Source organism: Siphateles boraxobius, unplaced genomic scaffold, assembly GCF_051911475.1.
Source record: "Siphateles boraxobius isolate OS27281-9 unplaced genomic scaffold, OSU_SipBor_1 13, whole genome shotgun sequence".
In the NCBI taxonomy this organism is placed as follows: Eukaryota; Metazoa; Chordata; class Actinopteri; order Cypriniformes; family Leuciscidae; genus Siphateles; species Siphateles boraxobius.
Window position 1 is genome coordinate 21,890,464 of NW_027508733.1, and position 27,886 is coordinate 21,918,349.

The 27,886-nt window shown below is 37.3% G+C and overlaps 2 protein-coding genes across 2 annotated transcripts in view; one reads left to right on the forward strand and one right to left on the reverse strand.

Annotated features, from left to right (window-relative positions):
* The window catches only part of LOC143736071 (uncharacterized), a 795,401-nt gene that overhangs the window by 232,601 nt on the left and 534,914 nt on the right, over positions 1-27,886 (forward strand). The window lies entirely within an intron of this gene.
* On the reverse strand, positions 10,468-27,835 carry tmem59l (transmembrane protein 59-like). The gene is made up of 8 exons (XM_077226500.1): positions 27,441-27,835; positions 25,179-25,284; positions 20,689-20,783; positions 20,452-20,604; positions 13,489-13,597; positions 13,166-13,280; positions 12,401-12,518; positions 10,468-12,179 (listed from the first exon to the last, which is right to left on the reverse strand). Exons 1-8 carry the CDS (start codon positions 27,603-27,605, stop codon positions 12,021-12,023), a joined length of 1,020 nt encoding a protein of 339 aa, XP_077082615.1. The 5' UTR covers positions 27,606-27,835; the 3' UTR covers positions 10,468-12,020.

Sequence of the window (27,886 nt, forward strand, 5' to 3'; positions counted from 1 at the left end):
TCATGGCAATTTGAACGTATTATACGAGGTGGCTAATTCGTACGATTTTTTTAGAAGCGTCATCAGGAAGGACCTCCCCTAACCCCGCCCCTAAACCTACCGATCTCTGGGGTGAAGACAAATCGTACGAATTTGTACATATTTGAAACTTCGTAAAATATGTACGAATTACTGTGAGATTACGTTGGGTTGTCCTGCACACGTGCCAGTAAACATGTTATCAGAGAAGAGAAGAGAAGAGAAGAGAAGAGAAGAGAAGAGAAGAGAAGAGAAGAGAAGAGAAGAGAAGAGAGAAGTCGTTACAAAAGGGAGGGGAAGTTATTTTGATTAAAGATTATGAGGCACATGAATTTAAAAAAATGATGTGCATGGATACATAATTTATAATAAACACTGCAATATTTCATAAAAACAACTGTCAATTTTGATTTCATGTGACTTGAAGTGACATGAAGTGTAAATTGTAGCAGCTATATGGACTCTGATGTGTGCATTTACTTTTGTCTTGATTTTGGAAGGAAATCTGTGGAATTGATTTGAACATGATAAAATGGGTTAAATAGCATTTTCAAATTAGGCAAAACGTATAATAATATGTCGCATTAGCAGCAGTTGCTCATTAACTTAATACATCGTCATAAAGCGTTATGTCCTCCTTAGCATGCTTCCCACGTACATCCATGCCTGTTTACATAGGCATGTAAATATCATATGTAAATCAGGAAATGCGTATATATATATATATATATATATATATATATATATATATATATATATATATATATATATATATATATGCACAAGGTGTGTTACACTGGGAATTACTGTCTGCTGAGTTTTCAGCCCTTAATAGCCTTAATCGTTTTCTTCCCCAGGACTTTTTATATATATTCAGTCTTGTTTGGCATAAAATGAGGTTGACTTTTCCGTTTTTGAATTCCCCAAATTTCTTGTCCTCCTTAAAGCTTCATGAAGGCTTGTTCTTCATCGCCATCTCAGAAGGATACCACACTTTTACGGGCTTCATTTATTTTCAGAGGAAGTAAAGTCCTGAATTCATGGTCTTAATTTATTTTATTTTATACTTTCAAAGACTTCAAAGTTTCATAGCTGGAGTTATGAATTGGGGAGTGTGGCTCAAAGCATTAATTGCTATCAAAGCTCATTTAACACATAAACATGTATAGGAATTAATAGAGTACATTTTTAACATTTCTTAAAGCATTACAGACACAAATCCCACAATTTTGTTGTGAGAACTACTAGATATTTTTTTGATAAACTATTATCTAATATACAAATAACTCAGCATGGAAATTAGCCCGATTAACCTTGAATGTATTTTTGTTCCTCAGCCCTGTTTACCAATTCTGGTGTAGTTTTTTTTATTTTATTTAAATGATTAAATTATTAAATTTACATTTTATTTAGATTTAAAAAGAATACAGCTTAATTTTGACAACAAAAAAACATTGTTACGCCTTGCAGGCTCTTGAAATTTGCACTCTAATCACAGAGAGTGCCATTAATTGCTCATTTAAGTCATAAACCTTGTAAATTATATTGACTTCAAAAGTGACACCCACAAAGACCCATAAAAAATATTGCCATCAATGAACAACAAATCCGTTTTCCTCCTCATCCCATCCATTTTGGGCAATCAACACATCAGAGCAAGCTGTGGCTATGTCAAGGATGATCCATTTAAAGACAACCGGGGCCCAATTGATTATCGTCTCATTGTCCAGGTCCCAAATAATACGATTTGGCTCAATTAGGGTCCTTTCAAGGTGCGAAAGCAGTGAAGAGGCTAGTAGCGCCGGAGGCAGCTAATCCACACGGCTCTCGGTCTGAGCGCAGTGGATTATACCCACTGCTGCTGTTTATCCTGCTCATACAGCAGCCATCCGCACCACAGACACCTTCTCAAGAGATAGCATCTGATCTGGGCAGAGCCAGTGTGTGTGTGTGTGAGGAGAGTCTGACAAACAGCAGGACTCAGGTTTCTTCTAGGGCTCATAGCCTAAGTGTCTGGATCCTTGAATGTTTTTGTTTTAGTGTTCATGTAGCCTGTAGTCATGTAGCCAACTAGTTATAACACTAGTGATACCAACGCTGTGGAATTCCCAGAGAAAACAAATACTGACTGAATGTGAGGGATTTCCAAGTGATTTTGGTGTCATAGATGAACTTCTGGTTGGAACAGGTGTGCAACAAAAAAAACAAAAAAAAAAACAATCGGAGCTTTGGTCAATTTGCTGTCAATTTTTATTACTGTATTCTATGCAATAGAATATATTTATTTATTAACAAATGAAACTGTTGTAAAGTGTTAACAAAAATGTATATAAGAAAAGTAAATGTAGAAAAAGAAAGATTTGACGATTGTCATGAAGTGTTTTACATAACACTTAAAGTTGTTTAAAGTTTTCTGGATTTTATTGTTGTTATGCTCAAGATATGTCTTGAACAGAGATCTTGTAATTTTTTCACCTTGCATGTGCTCTTTTTTGTAGTATGTGTTCTGCTACGACAACAACATGACAGAAGACAGGAAAGATTGTGTAATGTGAGCTATACAGCAATTTTGGTAGTCTGTCAGTCGTGTAGTGAGGGCACGGCCTTAGTTGCATTGGATAAAAGCGTCTGCCAAATAAATAAATGTAAATGGATGTTACATGAGCCGCAAGGACTGTGCTGAGGCTGATGGGATTAGATGCTCTTGATTGAGTCTTATACCTCTGCTTGAACTCTTTTCAGTTGGTTCTACTAAGAAAATTACACCTACTTCAAGGTTCATGCGGACACATACAGCGTGTGTGTTTGTCCCAGAACAAACCCTACAAATATACAACTTACTTCCCTGTAGGTATTTTTGTCCAGTTAATTGTGGTTGAACTAGCCTTGCTGGCTAAACATGTTTAAGTGCATTAATTTCCACAAACATAATGGCACATTTAAACCAGTTAATAGCATATTTTTGGCTAACATGTTAATCATACAATACTTACATTTGTACTGTCAGCAAAATTAAGACATATTTATCATCAATCTCATTCCTGTCGTTTAAACTGACAAAAAAATTTGCCATTTTTACTTTCACTATCCAGCACATTTAAATTATCAGCTGGAAAACTGCAATGCTGGGTGTTCAGTTATTCCAATATACAACGACACATAGGGTATATGAAAAAAAAATACAGGGGTTTTACTGGGGTGCCTCAGGGCTCAGTGCTTGTACCACCTCTCTTCTCAAACATGCCATCACTAGAATCTGACATTCCGCAACATGGCTTTTCCTATCACTGCTGCTGATGACATACAATGCTACCTCTCATTCGAGCCGGATGATAGGACAGTAGCCTCCCTGACAGATACTTCTTGCTGAGTGAAGAACCATCACCTTCAGCTCAACCTTGCCAAGACAGAACTGCTTGTGGTTTCGGCCAAACCAACACTTAATCACAGCAACTTCTCAATCCTGCTAGGCTTACCAATCATAACTCCTTCCAGTCACATTGCTTGAACTGCCCAGTCCTGCAGATTTGACTAAGATTCATAAATGAATGACTCTTATGAGCTGGCTCTATTTAGTAAATCAAACACACAGCGCAACCAGTTTAATCAGTCTCCAGTATGACTCCTCAAAAGCCTCTTTGTATGTCGAAATGTCATAGTTCAATAAGTCTGTCAATCTCTTGTCCAAACCTCTACTCTTGACAAAGCAGAAGTGAACTCATCCCAGCCTGGTTAGGTTGGGTATTTTCAGGGGAATTGGGGCCCTCTTTACTTTTACGGCCTGTGTTGCAGGCCTATGGAGATATGGTTTCATTTTCCCGGAGCGGGACAGATCCTGCAGGCCCCACTGCTGGCAGCAGCTTTTATTTGATGTGGACGTCTCGTGTTGGGTTTCAGCACCAGCTAAACATATGATCTTCATTACAGGCTGGAGCAAGAACGGATGGTGGTTGCTGACTGGTGATGCTGGACACATAGATTTGGAGCGAGGCGCTGATACAGACCACACTGACATCCGCTGCCAGACTGGGGGTAAACGTCAGCAGCTAAATCTGACATCAAACATGTATAGTCTCTTCAGCGAAATCTGAGATGCAGTTTTATAGGAGCTGAAATGTACCGTGAGATATCTGACAGGGTTTTGTAAAGACGAGGCGCGTGTTGTATACTGTAGGTCATTGAATTCAATATCAATATCACCACTGTACACTGGGATTGTATAGATCTTACTAGAATAATACATCACAGAAATATGATAAATAACAAAACTAAACAAAAACGCATTTTCCATGAGAAAAGTCTAACTGAATTATCCATGAATCTTTGTCTGGGAGCAGTACAGATCACACAGGATAACCAAGATTCAGGTAATTTATCCAGATTAACCTTGATATATAAGAGATGCCTTGCGCAGAGATTACCGATGCTGCTTATGTAACAAGTGCAACCGATACACTTGTGTGAACTGATGTAGAGTTCACTTGTGCCAGTTGCAAAGTCTCCTCTTTGTGTTATTTTTCCAATAGGAATTAATGTTCTAGATCAGGGGTGTCCAATCATGTTCCTGGAGATACTGTCTGTAATTATCAAGTGCTCCTGAAGATCGTTATTAGCTGGTTCAGTTGTGTTTGCAGGAAGGTAGATCTCCAGGAACAGGAGTGGGCACCCCTGTTCAAAATCTATTTGATGTTCATGGTTTCAGGTAAAAGACAAATGCGTTAGGATTTATCTTACATTACCAACAATAAAACATACCATAATATGTTGTGTGTGTGTGTGTGTGTATTTGTGTGTATTAGGGATGCACGATATATTGGCCACCATATTGATATCAGCCGATATATGTTCATTTTTAATGTTATCGTTATCTGCCCGATAAAATTTAGCCGATACATAATGGATTATTTCCTTCAACTGAGACACTTCAGATGCACACTGTTCGCCATTATGGATTTGAATTGCTTGAAATATGATTGGAATCACTTCAAAAAAGGAAAATGCAGTTAAGTGCAACATGTGCATTACAAGTCTGTCATACGGACTACACAAAATTATAATGAGAACATTATAATTGTGTGCTTGGCACATGGCTTTTAATGGTGAGACTTTTGTTTTTGCAATCGGGCTCTAAAGAATTATATAAAAATTTAGATTTAGATTTATCGGCCAAATAGTTAACGGTTTTTAAATATAAAGAAATATTGGTTATCGGTATTGGCCAAAATGTTCATATCGGTGCATAATATGTATACATATAGCCTATATATCTCTCTGCCTCTCTTTGAAACTTCATCCACTTGTGTCGCTGTTGGACAGTGTTACTTTATAAAAATGAGGTATTCATACATTATTCTATCTCATATTTAGTTTTAGTTTAATTTTTTTGCACTGTCAATTATTTTATAAATTGATTTCTACTTATTTTAGAGCCTCCCGTGCCTCCTCTGAGAAAATAGCCCAGGTAATCATTTGGGTTAAGAATGACGGAATTCACAAAGATATGGTGCCTCAAATGTTATTATAAGAACACAATACAATTTGAAAGGTCATCAATTCAGTAAATTATGGGAATTCTTAAGATTAACCAAGGCAAGGCAAGGCTTGTTTTATTGAGCCTATAATAGTGTGACTCTCTGTTTTATTGTCTAGGCCTTAGTATCTATTGTTCCCCCTCCGTTTGAGATTCAAAATATTTAGATCTCACATTTCCATAATATGATGGGACAGGAACATTCACATTTATTGCGTCTTTATCCTAAGTCCATTCTCTCCGTAAAATCATAACGGCACAGTATTTTATAACGCTCCCTTATCAGCTTCGGGGTTTAGTTATTTACTTTAAAATGGACTAATTTCTTATTCTAGCGGAGGGGGGAACGGCTGCTGACTTGAACAGCTGCTTCATGACCCAAAAAACTGTCAGTCTTTCCCTGGAATAAATTGTGGACTGTTCCATTTTCGACGGAGGGGGAGCGAATATGTGGAGAAAAACTTGCGGAGGGGAAAACGGCGTTAATTACGTCAGGATTTGTTTTCTGAAACAAACTGCGCATAAAACACGTTTTCAAATACATATCTGATTGATTAGAGGAAGTATAAGGATGATGTTTGAACGATTAAAAGTTTATATTTGTGTGTGTTTACCTCCGCCTTTTCTCGCTCCGATTCGGGTAGGCTCATAGTAGAATCAATTCACAGAGAGGGGAGCTTGAAACCGTCCGCTCGTGCCCGCGCGTTGAGTTTGTTGAGCGGCGTGTTGGGTATCTCGGAGCTGAACTCTGGGTGTAAGATGTATGATAAGCTGTCCATCTCCAGGAGACATTTTCATTTGTTTAAATGTTTCTAACATGAACGTACGCTTGAGAGTGAAAGAAACAGGCGTTGCGCGTGCATTCGTTTTGTTACGGAAATTAAAACATTTTTGCGTTCTTTAAGTTACATCTTAAAGTTTCTCTTCAAGTCAGTCTGCTCTCAGGGCTTTAAAACGTGTATTTGTCTTTACCGCTCCGTTTTCATGTGTATAAAAGCAAACATCACGGTTAATTTTCTTCCTCGGGTCTAAGTAGGTCCGATTCACTTGGTTAATTTGATTGACAGGCGTCAAGTATTACTCATGCAACTCCTTTGTGACGTCAAGCGCAGTTAAACTCATGAATTATGTATTATACATATTTCTGACATTGAAAGGGTGATATATGACGTGTACTAAATTTTCGTTTATTTTAAAATGACCAGATTTGTGCAGCCATTAACTGTCAAATTAATACAAATAAACAATTTTATATATTTCAAATGGCCTATTTATATTTTAATATGTATTGATTCAATGAAATATAGCCTTCTTCAGCCTGAAAATATACAAAATGTGCTCCTTGCTAAAGGGAGACAATTTCATTATAGAACATTTTAATGTTTTAATTCATAGAAGTGGAGTGACTATTACACACAAAATGTAAAAATTCCCAGGTGTTTTGACACACGACTGTTTGATACTTAATGTATTTTTCCTTATTTTCGCTGTCTGAGCTAACAGATATAGGCCACATTAAATAGTGTAAAATTAGGGCAGGCAATTCTCGCATACAGATGTTAATTTTTTTATTATTGAATCTTATTGTTTATTATTGATGTGCTACCTATATAACCTAAAAGCGAGACCAAACAAATATTTCAACGTCATACCTTATGCATATTTACTTGCCCATAAAAGACCACATTTGTAAAACATCCAGAAAGCACCTACTTATGCATACATGAGATGATTATGGAAAATAGGCGATATCACATTCATACCACTTAGTTTCTCTCACTGGTTTTCTCTCTTTCATTATTCTGTTCATTTCTACAGGCATGGCTATTTTCTCAGGGCCCCGTGTGTGTGGAGCGGCTTTGGCTCTTCAATGCACTGCAGGCTGACTTTACCAGCAGGTTGGGACTGATAAGGAAGTCGTATATGGTTGAACCGGAGTTCTACCCCAAAGACAGTCTCTCGGTCTCTCTCCACACCTCAGAACTTCAGCTCGGCTCCACTGCGCCCCCTGTGACCACACATCTGAAGTGCAGGCACAGCTTTGAACTGTGACACACGACTTGATTGACTTGTTAGTCACTCACACACTATACTTATTTTGAGGTATCATAGGTAAGCATACCAGCGTCATACCAGCGTCACTTACAGATTAGTGATAGGAATCAATGACATCGAATGAAGGTAATAAAATGATATACGAATGAACAAACAACTGTGCTTCTACAAAAAAAAGAAAAAGAAAAAAGATCTTAACAACAACATGAGGGCTAGTAAATGCCAGTATTTTCATTTTGGCTGAACCATCCTTTTATTTCTGCCATACTGGGATTACGGACCCCCATATTCCCTCCCACTGTAAAAATTCTCATCTAGATATATTCTCATCAGATACCCAGGTGTGGTGAGCCACTGTTATTCAGAACCCATCGCAGGTCTTCATCAAGCGCAATGCACTGTGGGATAGGGCTTGGTCTGTGCGTAGGGGGGACAAACAGAGCAGAACAGGGTTCATGTTGGGTTTGTTATAAGCTTCATGCGTTAGCATTGAGTCAGTCAGATGCTTCGGGAACTGACCGTGTGAGTCATACACAAACAAATCTATCTTTAGTTGGGTTTCTGTAGTCCCCTAGCAAGCCTATTGTGTGGCATCGCGGTCCCGTCGACTATGTTAATGTTTGCACAGCCGCACAATGGTCTCTATCTGATAACATCATCTGCTACCTATCAGGTTAATACTAAACTGAGGTGACTAGATGGACAAGATAATGAGTAAAAGAGCAAGACTGAGGGAAGAAGAGAGTCGTAAGAATAATATGAATAAAAGGAATGGTTCACCTAAAAATAATTTAATAATTATGATCTAATCATCTTTAAAGGCCCGTTCACACCAAAGACGATAACGATATAGTTTTCAAAATCTTTCTAAATTTAAAAGAAAAGCAACACACTACAATGATAATGGCACAGAGGAACGACATAGAGTGCAAAAGTGCCTGTTTCAAGCGGTGTTAGTTCCAGAAGTATTTTATTCATAAATTTTTCCCATTGGGATTATAAGAAAGTCGTTGTTAAACCATTATAAGCCACGAACCAAGCCAACCAGCTACGAGGTGAATCACAAAATTAGTGAAGTTTTAGTGACTTTTTTATGTAAGTATTTTGAGACGGTAGGGATATCGACTATTACGTCATTTGCGTTGTTTCATTGGAGTGGGCGGAGCTAAAGAGCTCTTTAGGCATCTAACTTTTTTCGACTCTCTGATCGGTGGAATTTTCTGTACAGCATCTTGGGTAACGTAGTTTCTCACCACAAAATCCGCTGTTCAACACAATTACTTGTAAAAAAAAATAATGCGGGTTGACACACGGAATAAAAAATTCATTTGGAAAGCAGCTACACTTAATTTCTATTCCAATGAATAAATTGAGTCTACAAGTTTGGAACGACATTCGGGTGATTACACGGTGACGACGCAAGTTACATTTTTTGAGTGAACTTTCCCTTTAAATATGTACTCAACCGAAAGGAAAAGACCATGCATTGACATATTTAGGTATTCAACTTTTCCCACCAGCTCATTTCCATGTTCCAAACAAAAAGTAGGCTATGATACCCGGCTCTCTACAATTCTTGATTCTGATTGGGCACTCCAAATGTTCGCTGTCGTCCATTACAATAGGCTTTTTTTTTTAGAACGAAGGCGGCTATATCAGAGAAAAGTCGGCGCTATCACGCGGACTCGACTCGCACGATTATCATGTACATTGTAATCGTTTTTTATTCTTTGTGGAGGAAAGATTATAATATTTAAATTCAATTCAACTTGTAATGTGAGAGTATTTAATTATAATGTCAGTAGCCGTGCAATAAATGGGATAAAATGCAGTCAGCTGGTCATTAACACAAAATAAATATCGACAGTAATCTCTCCGCGGTATACCTCACTTACCATATAATGCACTTTGTCATATATGTTGCATTTCATCATCAATACACAGACGGCTTGTATTAAGTGGATGAGGATCCATAGCCCTAGGTGGGAAACGTTCCATCACAGCCGATGGGCACATGAAGTGTGTGTGTGTGTGTGTGTGTGTGTGAGTGACAGGGTGTTAAATCGGAAGGAAGTTATTTTTGAAGAACAGTCTGCTGGACATCTCGCTGACCTTCACAGGTTTGCACCTGCTTCACAGCACAGGTGGTTCGTTTTTGAAAAATACCTGCAAAAGGTAAGAGATGCAGTAGCTTTTTGTGATGTAAAAGTCATAAACTTCTGAGAAGCTGAGTCGTAATGTGTCATAAATGGGGTTTGACAAATTGACACTATATACATTATGTCGGGGTGAAATTGAGGGTATATAGGCTACAACTAGTGATTCATTTAAAATAAATCTGTGTAATAAAGGAACCCCCAGGCGTCTACACTAATCTCTATGTGAAAGTGCGCTATCTAGAGACTGTAGTGAGAATGTACACTTTTGCTCCATGTAATGCCAGTTATCCACAGCCATTCATTTTGAAGTAACCTACAGCTCTCTAGCGCCCCCGTGTGGTGTGTGATGCATAATTACAATTCAATTTCACTGTAAAAGTCCAGTTGAATGAATGACAGTATCTGGTTGCAGTGGATTGGGAAAGTCAAGCTTTTTTTCTTGCTATATGTAGTCACAAAAATTGTTATAAGTACTATCTATTATCTATTATTACCTGGCCTATAATAACATGCATTAGTACTATATTTCCACAACGAAATCCATAAAATAACAGTTACTAAAACTGTACTATAACTATACATTACTACATTTTCATCTAAGACGTATGATGAAACATTTAGTTCAACTTTAGCTTTGGTTGAAGTTATTTTAATATTGTAAATTTATTTGAGATCAATTTGAACAGGATCTTGACCCACACCAGATTAATTACAACATGAAAACACTTTATTTGTCCAATATTATGGCATATCGTATGGGAAACTGTTCAAAAGAGAGAGAAAGATATTACTGACTTGTATTTCATACAGTAACGATGAACCAGTAGATATTAAATGGCTTATTAAGGTATCGCACCTCTTGACTTAGTAATCTATGGTCATAATTACAATGCCTACTGAACATTAAGCAAAAACACAAAGATCACAAGCATACAGCAGTTTGTTTCCAAAATAGATGGGACGATATATTCAATGTCTCATAGCGTACTAGCATGCACTGTGGCTGGGCTTAAATGGAGAAAAATAGCAGCACAAGACAAATAGTGCCATGAAAACTCCTCAATTCTGACGCCTAGTTTACAAAAGATATTTGTCAAAGCCTGGTGTTATTCATTCAAAACCCCGCCCCCAACTCCACCCCCCACCGGCTTTCCCAATAGGCCAGGCAGAGATGGAGAATATAACGGGAAAGGCATTGGAATAATACAACAATTCACATTCGGTCTGAACAGCAAGCGTTTTCCTCTCTATAACAGTTTACATTGGGAATAAATGTACAATTACGCGTCAAAATCCATGAGCTAAACGAGAGATGAAAGACTACAGGCGTTATATGCTGCTTGCTTTAAGCTTTGAATAAATACATGAATAAATAAATACACATCATGCTTTTTTGACATGAATGTGAGTAGTTTAGTTAGGCTTAGTATGAATGCATAACTATGCAAAAGAAAAATCTCCCTCAAAATACCCGCCTGCGTACAAAATATCCTGTTTTTTCATTTATTTACCTGTACAATTGAACAAAATCCTAATTTAACACTTAAAATTACAGGCATTCACAATCTGCAAAGTAATTAAGAGTCCTTGTCGGTTTGATTACATATCAGTTCAAAGGACGCATTCATGTTTTGTAAACATCGTTACCAAACCAGATCATTCGCTAATTGGCTGCATTTGATTTTTCTTTTGCTCGTTTCACATGAAAGTGAGAATCTAGGAGTGCGACTCTCCAACGGATCACCTTCAAAGCTTACGCTAATTAATAACAGGGACTGGCGCTTTGAAAGTATTCATCGCTAAACTAAATGTTCATCGGAGTATCTAAACGCTGGCCAAAGCTTGACAAATAACCCTGCTGTTCTTTTGAGGTTGTGGCATAATCTAGCCTCTGAGCCCCCTGTGTTTATACAGTGCGTTTTTCAAGAATTCCATAAGAACGTTTCACAACTGCAATAAGAAACTTGCTGCGAAGTTGTTCGTGAGCTCAAACATTACTAGTGTATCTATATATTAGTCAACAATGCGTTAGTACATTATGTGAACAAGCACCTATACTACGATTCCATGAGGTTTTGAGAATTCAGTGAGGAGACTAGTATTCAGACAGGACGTACGTCGTAAACGATATAATAAATGGCGTCATGCATTTTTTAAATTTATTTAGAAAAACAATGCAACTTTCCCTTAAATTGCGAGAAATAGCTCTGGAGATGATTTAAACCCTAGTCTTCGAAGTATCGACCTCTTCTGTGCTTTTAAAGATATGTTTTGTTGAGGTCGACCTTGACCGGGAGCGGCCCCGCCTCCTTGATCTCCTCCGATTGGCCGATTGTCATTGCAATCACTGGTGTCAAGTGATAGGGGTTCACCTTCTGGGTGTCATCCATGAACTCCTTATCTCCATTGATGCTAAGCTGGAAGTATAACATTTATTAATGACATTTAATTTTTGTATTCAAAACATATTAAAGTACTTTATAGTAGCCACACTCTTGAAGGAGTTCCCATGTGTGCTGGATACTTGTTGGCTGCTTTTCTTTCACTACTTGCTCCAACTTTTCTATTTAAAGAAATGCTTTCACATCAGCTGCCTTATATTTGACTGGTAGTGCGTGTTTGATGAATGAACAGGTACCTGAGTCTTGATGTGCTGCTCGGGTGCCGTGACAAGACTGGCACAGCTCAGCCACAGCATCACCATGATGGACAGGAAGAGGCACGCGGCTAAAATCCAACGCGGCAGTCCTGAGCGCCTAGAAGACAGAAAGGGTAAGAAGTTACACACTGATGTATACATCCATTTAGACATTATAACACTTGAAAAAGCTCAGATCATATTAAAAAATGTATTTAAAAGTGTATCAAGGGTTTTTTTTATATACTAAAAATTGTATATATATATAAATAAAATAAAACATTAAAATGTAATGTAAAATATATAAAGATATAAAATATATAAATTAAAATTATATTATTTAAATATATTTATATAAATGTATCAATTTTGTAAAAAAGTTAAAAATATGTAAATGCATATATATATATATATATATATATATATATATATACGTGTGTATATAAAATGTAATTATTAATGATTAAATTATATAAATTGCATTTATAAAAGTATATAAATGAAAAATATACATACACTATAGTACATATTAAATTATATATAAAAGAGTTACTATATATTAGTTATATATTTTGTACAAATGAATTATATATGTATACAATATAAATTATTAATCCGTGTAAAATGCATTAAAATATATAAATTAAATGTAAAACGTATGTACGTGTACAGCTATTTTTATTTATTAATTTTTTTTACTGTGACATAACCAAACTATTACCAAAATGCAACTGCTGGATTGTTAAAAGCCCCTCTGAGACCCACCTTGACATGCAGCCCAGGAAGTCGTGCTCGGCAGCTGGATCCTCGACATGTTGGCTGACATGCTTTCCTTTCACCCCAGGTTTTGCCGCATTCCTCTCCCCATGTGACCTCCCACCTGGAAGGATGCAGAGGCAGCACTTTCAGCATGTGGACATTGATTTTATGACCCTCAAGCTCCGGACAAACTACAGCGGCGCTGCACAGGATGTGTCGCAAATGAAAGTCAAAGCTCAAGCTCTGGTCCTTGGCTCCAATTAAATGAGATTTCAGAGGAAAAAGGAAAGCTGTCAGCAGCCATCTGGGGTGAAAGCGCTCACTCTTACCAGTATGTGGCCGCTGTGTGTGGGAGTTGACTTGGGGCCAGGGTTTGTCAACCACGTTGGAGCGCGGGGCTTGTAACTCAGGCAAGGAGTACTCGATCTCTGGCTGGCTCTGGGAGAATCAACAAACACACTGTCAAGGGCAGGAAACGGTATTATGGGATTTACTCAGCAGAAAGGCTTCTGAATGAAACGGTTTGGTTTGTGACTGTTTTGTTGTGGTGAGGTTTTCAACACAATCATGCACAGGCTGGCAAAGCAGAAAAAAAATTGCAGTGTGACATACAAAAGCTGTGATTCTTACAAACATACAGATGATGAATAGCACGGTTAAATATGATGATGTAGAGGGCATGTTTCAAAAACTGCTAGTGCAGCTCCTGCATGCGCCTGTATCATGTGGACAGCTAGAATTGGCAAAAATAGATTCCCAAAAGGCAAACTTTGAAAAAAGAAAGACCTGACAGCAGGTTGATTTGGTTACGTAAATTGCAACATTTTATGGAACTGGGTGGTTCCTATATATATGGTAACTGCAACCAGTTAAATAAATTAAATAAAATATATTAATTATATTTATTTAATATATAAATAAAATATATTAAATACATTTTAAATATCATAATCTACAACTGTGTTCTTCTCACCAGCATTGACAAGTAGCACACAGGAATATATACATTTACTTGGTTTCTTTTTTTGTTTGCGTTGCACTTGGTAGCCCCGTCCACAGTGGAAACTGACTGGTTCCTGCTCAACATATAATGCCTCGGAATATCACTGAATATAGTTGTGTCATTTGCAAATAATTTGTACTTTCAAAAGCAAACTACTTCCCACTTGACTGTTGTCACTAGGGATGCTCATTACGGTAAATTTTCCCGACCGACAACTGCCGAACCGTTATCCGAGTATTAACCGTTAACTATAAGATTATAGTATTGAATTGACATTAAATAAAAATAAATTGACTAGTGTCTGTGACCCGTTAAAAATACCCCCCCAAAAATTCACGGGTTTATATTAACGTGCAAACAGCAGCATGCAGAACAGATCCACAAAAGAACCTGGATTCACATCACATTTTCACTCACCTGCAGCATTTCTGACAGTGACAACAGAGAAAAACATAAAATAGGCCTACACTAAATATTTTTTTTAACTTAAATAATTCACAAATTAAGATGACAAAAATAAATCACTGAATCCATTTGAAGCTTTGAAAAACCGGCAATTTGTTAAACCGGCAATTTGTTTTCGGTCAATTTCAAGTTTTTTCGTCAAATAAAAATAGCAGGCCTACCTTAATCCACACCTTGTCTAGTTTTTTTTTTTTTTAAAGTAACATGTCTACATGATGTGGGGTTAGTCTGGAGCACAGCCTGTTGACAGTTAGAGCCGCGGCAGAAAACACCCTCTCCGATGGCACAGATATCCCGGGAATACAGAGATAACGTCTCGCTAGAGTGGCCAGCTTTGGGAAGCGCCTTTCATTTGCTTGTGGATGTTTGCTTCGCCAGTGATATTGCATTGTACTTGTACTACTGCTGTATTTTAATACCGCGTAGCATATTTTGCACGTAACTTCGTCGCCTTTTCTGTCGAAATGGTCCCACACAGTACTTCTTTTCACTCGCTTCATTTTGCTCGCTCAGCGAAATATGTTTGTAGGCACGTGTGGTTGCGCGTGTCGACGCGCCCCGCGAGTTAACAAATATAGGCTATATTTTTTTTTTATAGTATTTATTTAACCATGAGGCAAACAAAAAAAAAAACTTAAAAATAAATAAACCTTTTAACTTTTAAACCGTTTAACTGGTAGTATTAATCGGTTAAAATTTTTACTTTACGGTTAACGGTTAAACTGTCAATATGAGCATCCCTAGTTGTCACGTTGCACCTGGTAAAAACTTAGAATTTCAGGTTTGCTTGATGCCATCAAGATTCTTTAAAAAGCTATTGTCAGCTGCTTCCAGTTTCGAGAAACCACGCCACGTCAGCGAAGTCTCTCTTTCCACAGTCAATTACAAAGGCTGCCTGGCGGCGCTAAGCCATGCTGGTCAAACCGAGCACTAGACGGCAACTCTGACGAGAGCGAAGGGACAACTTGACTTGAATAAGAGCTTTTAAGAGGCCACTTTCAAAAATGATCCAAAGGATGTGGATTTGAAATCTGTCTCATTAGTCTACGACTGGACGTGTTCCTTTCTGCCCCTCCATCTCGCCCTGTATGTGTAAATTAGCACATGTTTTTTCAGACTATGGTTCTTTAGTAGCCCCTTGAGATTTTATAGAGAGATTTTTGCTCTCTTCCACTGAATTCTTCTAAATGGGCTCAGCAGAGCAGACCTCTGAGATAACCTCTCCAGGGAGGCTCATATGAACCTCCAAAATGACCACAGAGCGGGAAACACATGATTTTTCACGTCATAGTCACGGTAGACGTAAACGCGAGAAACTGTTTGGAGTGTCATGGTATTTCTAGAGTCTAATAGTCTTTAACTGGAGGCAGAAGGGGTACACTGGAATTTTACTTTTTACATATGTATAAATGACTGGTGTGTCCAATCCTAATTTCTAAAGATTAAAGGAATAGTTCAGACAAAATGGAAATCTTGTCATCATTTATTCACCCTCATGCTGTTCTAAAGCCATATGACTTTCTTTTGTGGGGAGAAAATCTCAAGTCTGTTTTGTGTTTTCTGTATTCTTTTTTTGCAATTACAGTGAATTACAGGAATTATAGGGAATGAAGCATTCAGGCTTCAAAAGGGTAAAAGTATCATAAAAAAAATCCCCATATGACTTGAGCACTATATTGATTTCGAGAACTGAATCAGTCAGATTAATGAACAAATCATTCAGGGGTGTGTTTCCCGTACAATGACATAGCTTGCCGTTTAAGCACCATAGTACATTGCATTGTTGGAGAAATGAAATAAGCTTTGTAGTAGCTTTGTCAAACATCTTTTGAAACCATGTTGCATATTTTGCATAGGAGCATGAACCACCTCATATAATGGTAATGGATGCACAATATATCTGCTACCATATCTGTATCGGCTGATATATGTTACATTTTATTGTTATCGGCCACGATAAGAAAATTTGGCCGATGTATTATAGTCGATAAATAATGAATTATTTCCTTCAGCTGAGAAACTTCAGATGTGCTCTGTTATGGCAAACAGATGGTTTTGAATTATTTGAAATATGATTGTAATCACTTCAAAAAAGGAAAATACAGTTAAGTGCAACATGTGCAGCGCAAGTCTATCATATAGGCTACATAAAATTATAATAAGAATATTATAATTGTGTGCTTGGCACATGGCTTTTGATGGGGAGACTTTTGTTTTTGTAATCAGGCTCTATTGTAATCAGGAACTATGGTTTTGAAAATCAGTATCAGAATTTGTGACCATAATTGGCTAACATCGCTTTTGGGAAACGCTCCCAAGATTGGTTTTGTGAACAGGATCAACCAATTCACTGAAAAGATTACGGGCTCCAAAAGAATTGTTTTATACACTCATATATAAATAATAATGTCTTTGATTGTGTTCAACAGAGGAAATTACGTCATATGGATTTGTAACAACATGAAGGTGAGTACAGAATTTTTATATTTTGGCGAACTAATTCTTTACATAAACAGACATGAAGTAATGAAATGCAACATAGTATGGGCAAATTATCTCTGCAAAAAGCCTCGAGTCTCGTAGTTGCGTTAATTGAAAGGGATGCTGTCAAAACTATTGAATCCAGATGTCCGCAAGGGATGAGAATCAAAGGGGGAAAAATTAACATCTGAGGAAGTTAATGTTGACTGGCCACAGACCAATGGAATCTTGCCATTAGTGAAAGCGGTCTGATGTGCATCTGTCACGCATTACCGCAGAACTCGCCAAAGGTGATCAATGCAGCTTACGAGACTGCCAAGAAGACGAGGCACAGATTGTTGACTTCATAGTAAACAATCCCATTTCCCTTATTAGGAATTTGCTTGCTTTCTCCAAACTTGTCTTTTCGCATGTAGCAGCCATCCACATTGAACTAGCACAGAATTTAAACAAGATGGCCGACCTCCATCCAAACAAAAATCCATTGCACCAATCACCAATTCAGCGAACGAGTCATGTTTACCCTTCATCTCAAGAGGAAATAGTCTGATTCCTGTTGATTACCTCATCAAAACCCTGGACAGAACGGACAAACATTAAGCCCAGACTGCAGTATAACCAATGTCAAATGTCGGCCTGATACTGATGTGAAACTAGGCTGCAGATCATAGTGTAGATCTGAGGAATGGGGCATTTAATAAGATGCTAATATATGGATTACAGTAAGATAAGGTTGGTGGGACAATCTGTAAACGTTAAAATACGTTTCAATACTAGCCACAAAATGTAAAAAAAAACTTTTACTAACCCTTTCTGTATAAAGTTAATTAAGTTTTAATTATAAACCCTAAAACGACTAATTCTTATGTTAAATGTTGTGTATTATTTGGGATGCATTTTTAATGTAAGTGCTTTAAAAAAATTATTTCTGCTTTTAAATATTCTAAAAACTAGCCCCATTCACTTCCATCGTAAGTGCCTCAATTGTTGCTTTTTTAAAGAAAAAGAAAAAGGAAGAGAGAGAAATTCTGTTGATTGAGCTTAACTTGTACAGAATCCCTTTAATAAACTGTCCAAAAAACAGCATAGTGCTACTCCAATTCGCAAACGCATTGCCTGTTCTTGAATAGTTCAGAATAAATGTGGCAAAAAATACTGGTTATGGTATTATTTGGCTGTTGATGAATTCCCGAAAATGTTCAAATGAAAACTATTCTACCATTACAGATATTCCGAAAAGTTCCAGAGAAGTCACGGAGCGCTGAAAGAACCTCAGACATCAATTCAAAGAGCCGAATAAGCAGATTCATATAGAATTTTACATTTGGTTTATACCAATGCTTCTTACTAGTGATTGGATTTTTTCAAACTTCAGGGAAATTTGTGTAGTGCTGTGGGAAGCACTTGGGGAAGCTCTTTCTGAAGTGCAAGAATTCCCTCCAGACCTCTCTTCGAAGATACGTTTTATTAGTTCCTTTCAAAAATCAAACAGATAACATAAATCTCAACTTTCAAAATCCAGCACACCCAAAGTTCTGTATTCATGCCAAGCTATTTATATTCCAGTTGTGCGATGGTTCACGTAACTGTGAAAACGGCATCATCCGGGCCAAATGCACACCACAGCAGGTCTGTTGAAAAACAATCCGTTTTCATTTCTCGGTTCAAACGCCCGAGGCAAAAAGCCGATCATTAGTGCTTCACTTCCTCCAGAAATCGAGTCTCCCTATATCTACAAAGTTCTAATTCCACATGCATGATTTAACGGATTGGTAGCGAGATGCTACCGTTTAAACTTTGGGTTTTCACCCTCTGTGCAATCTCTGGCCCGTGTCAGTCCTTCACTTGGGCTGGCCATCTTCCAGCTGACCGCTAAATACAGGCCAGGCCTGCCGCAGGACGGCTGTGGAGGTTTTCTCTCGCCTCTTCTCCTGTCACGGCTGTTAAATGCACAATCATCAAGGCTGCGACTTAACTGAAAAAGCTTGTATTGATGAAATTTTACATCTCTATTTGTTTTAAGTGAAGCTTAGTGATTTTTTTTTAAGAACTCTTTGTTTACATAATCATTTTGAGGTTGTCTAATGATTGTAGTTGGGTTAGAAACAGCAAGGAACTCACAAAAACAGGCTAGGCTATGGATAAAGTTGGATGACCTCCAGGGAGAATAAGGTTTCTGATTAAACATCTTTGAAGAACCAGTCCCCTGCGCTCATATGATCCCAATACTGCACTAATGTGACCGCAACCTTTGTAAAACATACCAGATCTTGAAACCATGAGCATATGAGAGTCACTAGTGGAATCTTCTACACCAGTGATTCTCAACTGAAGGGCTGCAACCCAAAATGGGTCACAGGTTTGATCTGTTAGGAAAAAAACAATGCTAAATGCAAATAATAAAACTCAAAACATTTGAAATGGAGCAGAAAATGCTTTCCAGATATTTTGTTGCAGATATCAGAGGATGAGTGACTTGCCACTTTGGCTTGCTGAGTTTTGTGAACGCCAAGAGCACGAAACCCTTGAAATTCAAAGACATTTAGAAAGCATTTGAAAGAATTGGGTCTATGTCAGGTTAATAATTAAATATTGACTAAATAATGTGTTTTAAATATTATGAAATAGTTTAATTAGTAGTAGTATTATTAATACTTAGTATATATACAGTACATAGTAGTAATACATTGTAGGATTACGTTTCATAAAGTGACAAATATTTTAAGTTTCAATAAATATGCATTATTATAATATTTTGTTATTAATCATATTAATAAAATTGTTGAATAAAAGCCTGCTTTCATCAAAACAAAAATGATTTTTTTTAAATTAAAACATTAAAAATGTTCAAAAAAAAAATATTTCTCAGTTTTTGCTCAATTTATTTATCATAAACTCATAAAAGTATAGATTATTTTAAGCAATACCAAAATTACCTTCCTTTTATTTTAACTGCAATGTTGTTATTGTTAACTAAAACGAATACTATTAAAAATCATTTCGTTAACTAAAATCAAATCAAATAGAAATATTAGATGAAAAACTTAAACCAAAAAACAAACTTGAATGAAAATGAGAAATGGTGCATTGGCAACGAACTAAAACAAGTTTAAGTGCTAGAAGTAATTTCTAAGTACTTAATTTCAATAAAAAACAATAGCATTTAACATGTAGGCTATGTAAAAAATACTAATAAATGTACATCTTCTATTTTCAGAAACTTTTGTTACATTTTGTTAAATAAACAATAGAGTCCAATGTACAATTTTGGCCCATTAGCAAAACCAGTTGAGAACCACAACATCAAGTCTACTCAGAAGAGCAGAGACACCGATGGACTAACCTGGAACACAACGACCTTCCCATCATCAGCCTGCAGGTAGAAGGTCCAGGTGGAAGAAATGAAGCTCTGGGCGGAACTGACGATGTCATTGCACCAGCTGGACACGGCATCCATCACAGAGATGGGCTTGGGTCGGTTGGTCAGAGCCTTGAGCTGGAGATCAAACCGAGAGGGCAATTTGATAGAGATGTCAAAACATCAGCGCACTTCCAAAAGGAAACAACCGAGAAGTCTTACCTTTCTCCGTTTGATCTCCGGCTCAGCGGGTTGGCTGGCACACCCAGTGCTGCACGCCTCCTGCTCCAGCAGTTTACTGTAGGCCTCCTGGCATGCTACACACACACACACACACACAAACGATACCTGTCAGACGGCTCCATCTCCATTCAACCCTCCCCACGGTCAAGCAGTCATCAATATCAACAAACATCTGAGCAGCAGCCGCCCGCCTCAGAAAGCGCAGGATTGATTTTCAATAAAACAGCTTCCCTCATGCCTAGCAGCTTCCCACAGACAGCTCTGTTTGCCACTAGCACACAATACCATCTCCAGATAAAAATGAGTGCTATCAGCCTGTCTGCACACTCTATAGTATATGTCCTTGGGCTATGAAGCGCTTCATTCCCAAACATTAGCTGTGTCAAATGTTCTTGAACACATTTAAAACGATAGCTTTTCTTGCTTTCAATTTAGTACTAGAATATATCAGTCTGATATATCTTACTGGTTCTTAAGCTGAGTTCAATTCCTCCTGTGAGGTTTCAACTTATAAGCACTGGAAACTCAATTATGAGAGATTTCGGTCAGAAAAATAGTCTTAAGGTGCGGTCAAATTTACCATTGTTTGGCGATTTTTTGCTATTTCAATATGAATCCCCTTTATCAGGACTTTGAGTTGGGGCGAAAAATTTCCCCGTGCAGATTTCACGACTGGATCAAGTTGGTCATTCGAATTTGCCACATTGACCAATAGAAAACTGCTTGGTTTGAAAGTGACTTCTGTCACCAGGGTGTCTACAGATATAAACAAGTTAAATTTAAGACTTTTTAAGACCTTTTTAATGCTACTTTGAATGAAATTTAAGACCAAACCTGTGATGGGCATTCACATTATATTACATACGTATATGTAATATTTAATGTTTAACCTTACTTGTTTATTGAACTAAAATCAATGTAACATTTGCAATCGTAAGAATATTCAGCAAAATAGCTCCTGTCATGTTACTTAACTATATCATATGATAAAAATAAAAAAATCAACATTTTTAATTTTTACCTCAGTTTTTACCAAAACTCGTTTTTTTGTGTGCTGTTATGCACATTAGTTTTGATTTCTCACTTTAAAATCTCTCACAGAGACAGGCAGCCCGAGTCTCAACAGCGCTGCAGAAATACATGCAGGGCTCGACATTAAGCCTTTTCATGTGCTTGTCCTTTTGACAATTCACTTGCCCGAGTAAAAAAGTTGCTTTGTCCGGATTTTTTTTTTGTGTGTTAATTTATTCTGAAGCAATATTCTCATCAGTGTTCAATCAGCTTTGATATTTAAATCGGCATATTGTAATATCTGCACCTTTAAAGGGCAAATTTTAAATTCCTAAATTTGATCAATAAATTAAATTATTTAGAATAATAAGACACTATAGGGCTGTTACCCTAGGTAGGGCTGATCAAATTAAATAATTTACACTGAAAAATTACAAATGCATAAAATAATGGTATGAAATCGATTTAAATATACAAATAAGAAACAAGAACGATACTACTTTTAAACCTATGTTTTAAACATAACACTAAAGCGCCAGTAGGTGGTGGCAGGCGACCGTCTTAATAAGTGAGTCATTGATTCATTCATTCAAACGATTCGTTCAAATGTCTGATTCATTCAAGAATGAGACAGATGTTTATGAATGGGTCATTGAATCTTTGACTCAACCGATTCGTTCAAAATGCTGAATCATTCAGTAATGAAAACAGGCTGAGTGTTCCTGTGAGATGCGCCGGGGTTCTGCTGTGATTTTTGTTTGGAACTATTTTCGCTGCTGAAACAGAACAAAAACAGGCAATATTGCATCTAAAATGTAAGTGACTTAATTTTAACTGTTTATTGAACTGTTGTAGGAAATCAATGTCAAATTTTCAATCGTGATGGTATTCAGTAAAAATAATTGAGTTTGCTTAACATATGTTAAACATTTAAAACTCCACATGTAGATTTATTATTGGCAGTATGTTGTTAAATGAGTGTGTGTGTGTTGCGCTCATTTATGTACAAGGCTGGGGAGTAACGGAATACATGTAACGGCGTTATGTAATCAGGATACAAAAATCCAGTAACTGTAATTCGTTACAGTTACGTCAAAAAACGTAGTAATAAGATTATAGTTACTTTTTGAAAAAAGGGGGGATACTTTCAGGATTACTGTGGTTTCATTTAAAACTAAATAAATCTGTATTTTGGCATAATAACATTATATTAAGCATTGCTTGATTAATGCTCAGGAGTCACGACACGAGTCACGTGTGCCACCCGCTGGTGCATGCGCAAAATAACAGCTCTCTACAACAATCTCCTCAGACACAGATTGAATCACTGCTACTAGAAACGATGCTGCCCACGGGTAAAAATGCTTTCATTTCTTGGAAATTAGGAGAGTAGCTTTTTTAGTACCTAAAATGTCCTTTCATAATCATAATCTCTTCTCAGACTCACTTAACGCAATGTTCGCTGCTAGGTAATGTAGGGCAAGTCCCACTGCCAACGGCCCAAGTTCAGTCAGGCAAATTAAGAAAGATCACGGCTTTAGACAACATGTAGGCCTATTTTAAAATAAACTAATATGTAGATTGTGTAGAATTTTTAAATGTTGTGTTTTTATTATTTCCTTGTAGCCTACATGCAGGCTTGGGAGGGTTACTTCAAAAATGTATTCCGTTACAGTTACAAATTACTTCATAAAAAAAGTATTCAGTAACGTAATCCAAGTACCACAATATGAAAGTAATGTAACTGATTACTTTTGGATTACTTCAAGGACAGATATTATTTTAAAAAACAACAACTTTTATTTATTAAGAATTTCACAGCCCTGAATAAATATTTATGTAAAGGACTATACAGACATCTAGTGGCTACAGTACATATTACAGATTATTTATTTTTATTTTTAACTAACATGTAGGCAGGGTTGCATTTATTAATGCATTTATTACAATCGATCGCAACTTACAATAAATGTAATAAAATCAGAATCATTCTCTCGGTTTAGTCATTCCCTAGTTATTTTTGTTTTTGTTCTCATCAGGCTACTTGTCCGGTCGGGCAAGTAAAATTCTCTTTTACTTTTCCCTTCAAAAAATCTACTTGTCCCGGACAAGCGGACAAGCATTAATGTCGAGTCCTGCATTATCATTATCAATCGCTGTTTATGTAAATAAAATCAGAATCATTCTCACGATTCGATGCTTCACTGGTTATTTGACAGACATTTTGTCCGTCAGACTGGAGAAATTTTAGCGGTAATGTGACCAGAAATGTTTAAGACCCATAGAATCTGAATTTAAGACATTTTAATACTTTTTAAGGCCTTTTATTAGGAAAACTTTATTTAAGACATTTTAAGACTTTTTAAGGACCCGCGGCCACCCTGTGTCACTGTGTGAGTTTTTTGTGCTTTACTACTGATAATAGACAATGCACCTTTTTTGTCTGCGAACATTCGCTAATGTGATCTCGCCTTTAAGCAGCATTCAAGTCATCCAAGGAAGTTTGTACATCCAAGCACTGGAATTGTAATTACGACACAAGTTCAAAAGATTTCGGTCAGAAAAATTTAACTAAAAGGGTTAGTTCCCCCAAAAATGAAAAGTATCCCATAATTTACTCACCCCTCAAGCCATCCTAGGTGTATATGATTTTCTTCTTACAGCCAAACACATTTGGAGTTACATCAAAAAATATCCTGGCTCTTCCAACCTTCAAATGGGAGTGAATACTGAGATTTTGAAACCCCAAAAAGCACATCCATCCATTATAAAATTACTTCTGGATTACTTTTATGATGAATGGATGTGCTTTTTTTGGCTTCAAAATCTCAGTTACTATTCACTTCCATTATAAAGCTTGGACGAGCCAGGATATTTTTTTTGTGTTTGGCTGAAATAAGAAAGTCATATACACCTAGGATGGCTTGACAGTGAGTACATTTGGGGATAATTTTAATTTTTGGGTTACTAACCCTTTAAGGTGATTCATTCATTGCTACACTATTGACAATGGACCTTTTTTTACTGCAAAAATTTGATAATGGGACTGCACCTTTAAATAGGTCATTTGAAACTGTAGCTTAGAAAGCTAAAGGTAATTTGAAATAGTTAGCAACCGTAAAAGCTGCTAACAAAAAGCTGAAGTTAGGCTACTTATAAATTAATCAAATAACTATCCAATGATGTAATTTATAAGTTAAGCATAGTCATATTTTTGCTAGCACAAAATAAATGATTGAATGAAATAATCTCAATTAAAGTGACAATATCAAACTAGCATAGGTAAATTTATATAAATACAACATCAAATGTACATAACTGAGTCCAAATCATAGTGCATGGAGTTGAGTCAGTAAATAATAAACCAATTCACTAAAATGATTTGAGCGTTCCAATGCTGTAGTTAAGTTAATATCGTTGCTAAATTCGGCAACTTCTCAAAACAAAATAGGTCGTACCTCCCTGGCACTCTTCCTTGCTGGTATTGATGCCTGAATTTCCATTCACAAACTGGCAGATGGAGTAGAGCCGACAGCCACGGTGACAGGCATTCATGATGGAGTCCTGTAGGGACCAGGTAAAAGCTTCATTCAGAATGAATCCTTTTGTACAGTTATATATGTAATACCAAGAATTGCTTTAATTGATGTTCAGATGTTTTTATCCACAGGGACATTGTAGATATGTGGAGGTGCTGTCAAAGGACCTTTTATGCAAAATCCATCTTGAGATCCTCAAAATCATTATGCAAGATGTGACATGCCAACGATTTTCTGAATAGTACATCAGAATGGAGGAATGATTGTGGGTGGCGATAGAAGAGCACTGGTTGAGGTTTGAAGATGGAAGGGCAAAGTGAGATGATTCAAACCCACGTATGGTTGACTCATAACTTTTAGAGTTACAGGAGTCACCTGACCCTGCAGTGACCTTCAGTGAGCCACAATATCAAAGGTTACTCCAGAATTTACAGGGAGCTGAACGATATATATATATATTTGAATCCGTTCTCCAAAGGAGGTTGGTTCACTGATTCGTTCAGTGAATCTTTTTATAAATTGCACTGATTTGTGGCATGAGCGAGTCCTCGAATCATTCAAAGTGATTCATTAAAAAAGCAGTGAGGCACTCCCGAAAGAGAGCGATTAATTCACTTTGAAGACTTTCATAAATAAACAAACAAACAAACGAATATGCGTGCGAAGCTTCTTCGTTTCTATTTTTTCAAACTCCCAGACGAATGACTCTTATGTGCCGGATCTTTTTAGTGAATCAAAAACATACAGCATGACCACTGTAGTCTGAGGGGCTGTTTACACGACAGTTTTCAACTTAAAATGGAAAACGTTTTATGCGCTTTGGCCGTTCATTTACACGACAAAAGCGTTTTGGTGGCCTGAAAATGCAAACTTTTAAAAACGGGATAAAAAGTGCAAGATTTTGAAAACTATACCGTTATCGTCTCTGTGTAAACTACAAAACCACAAATTTGTGAAAACGGTGACGTGATGTGCATTACGTGTTCAATCTATTAGGCGCGTAGTGTTTCTTTACAAAGTGACATCGCCAACTGCTGGCCTGGAGCCATAATACAGCATTTTTTGTTGTTTTCGCGGATCCGTGTGAACGGTGATGTCATTGTCATCTGTAAGCGAAAAACCTAAAGAAAAAACTTCTCTGTTTTTAGTACAGCGTTGTCCTTTAAACATACCCATTTTTTAACTAACTATCCTCAAGAGCCATTTCTTTTTGGAAAATCAAAAAGACTTCTGAATCAGTCGGAACAGTTATTGAATTGCAAGAAATTACTTTCGTTATATCCTGCTTGAAATTACGAACTTCGGTGTCATCAGTGGGATTTTATGAAAATGAATGAATGAAAGTTACAGTTAAAGGTCCACTTTTAAAGTCATTCAAAGTCTATTTGACACACCTTTTCCAATATTATTTGTTATATCTGTTACATCTGTAAGGCAGTAAAAGCAACTTGAGTTGATAACAATTAGAATCGTTCACATCCCTTCTCATCCCTACAAACGAACATCCACTAGTGCAAAGTGATGCAGGCTGCAGGGAAAATAAGGATTCCATCTCAGTTTCTGAATATTTAAATCTTAAGGATTGTAGGTCTAATTGAATGACGACGCACACGGATATCGAGCAAATTTCAACCCACGTCTTTACATAAGGCGTTACGTGCCATCATCAAACAATGGACCTAATGGAGATGTATTTCGGTGAGAATTCTATTGCCGCGTTCCGTTTGGCGCATTTAGAATGTTTAAACGCATCCGAATGACAGTTCCGGCCAGACAGCGCCTGTGTCTACATATTGACCGTTAAAATCCATGCGTCATAAAGCATCATTCTCGGCCTGTTCTTGGTGGATACAAAGTAACGTTTCCATGCGGTGCCAAAAACTAGGACACAGAAATCCATGAATCGATTAAGAATTGGCTCGGGGTGCTGCCAAATTATGCTCCATTTTTGCGCAGTGTCTTTGAGCAGAACAGTTTTGTGTCAAAATTAAGGTTTGGTTTAGCCTAATCTCGCACGTTGACTATAGTAATTTTCTATTGCAAAATGATTTTATTTATTCACATTTACAAATGGCTGAGGCTCTGATGAACCACTAGTAAATACAAAATAATATTAAATGTATTTTTTTTTCCACAGGCCGTTACAATATACTGCTGAAGCATCTTGTACATGGCACTTACTTTGGCGGGGCTTTTGTTTTTGATGGACATCTGGCATTGCTTTTTGCAGTAATTGATATCGCCCAGTTGGTTGTCAAACAGATCAGATGATGCCGCCGCCAACGCCACCAGAATCAGAGAGACGAGCGCGGGAACGCCGCACACCCTGCCGCCGAACTGGAGCATCTTTTATTCGCAGGATTCGGTGCACTGGCGCGTCTGCGGTCGGTTCGGAGCGTCTCGACCTGTCCCTGCCGTTGCTGCTGCTTCGGTTCGGGCTCTATCAGTCTCGGCGATCTCGTGCCTTTGATGCGCCGTGTCGTCACTCCTCACATCATCACGCACGCGCTGCGCGTCTCCGTCCAATGCATTGCATTGCAGTAGATCGGGAGTGGATAGAAAGAATATAGCATAGCCTACAGGGGAAAATATTTCTCGTTTTATTATTATTGTAAATAAAAGCAACC

What these genes read in the sequence shown, in the direction of transcription:
- tmem59l (XM_077226500.1), bottom strand. Translation starts at nt 27,605, where the DNA reads ATGCTCCAGTTCGGCGGCAGGGTGTGCGGCGTTCCCGCGCTCGTCTCT. An exon ending in TTCCTGGGCTGCATGTCAAG is followed by an intron (nt 12,519 to 13,165) that starts GTGGGTCTCAGA and finishes TCTGTCTTCTAG; the next exon opens with GCGCTCAGGACTGCCGCGTT. An exon ending in AGCAGCACATCAAGACTCAG is followed by an intron (nt 12,180 to 12,400) that starts GTACCTGTTCAT and finishes TTATACTTCCAG; the next exon opens with CTTAGCATCAATGGAGATAA.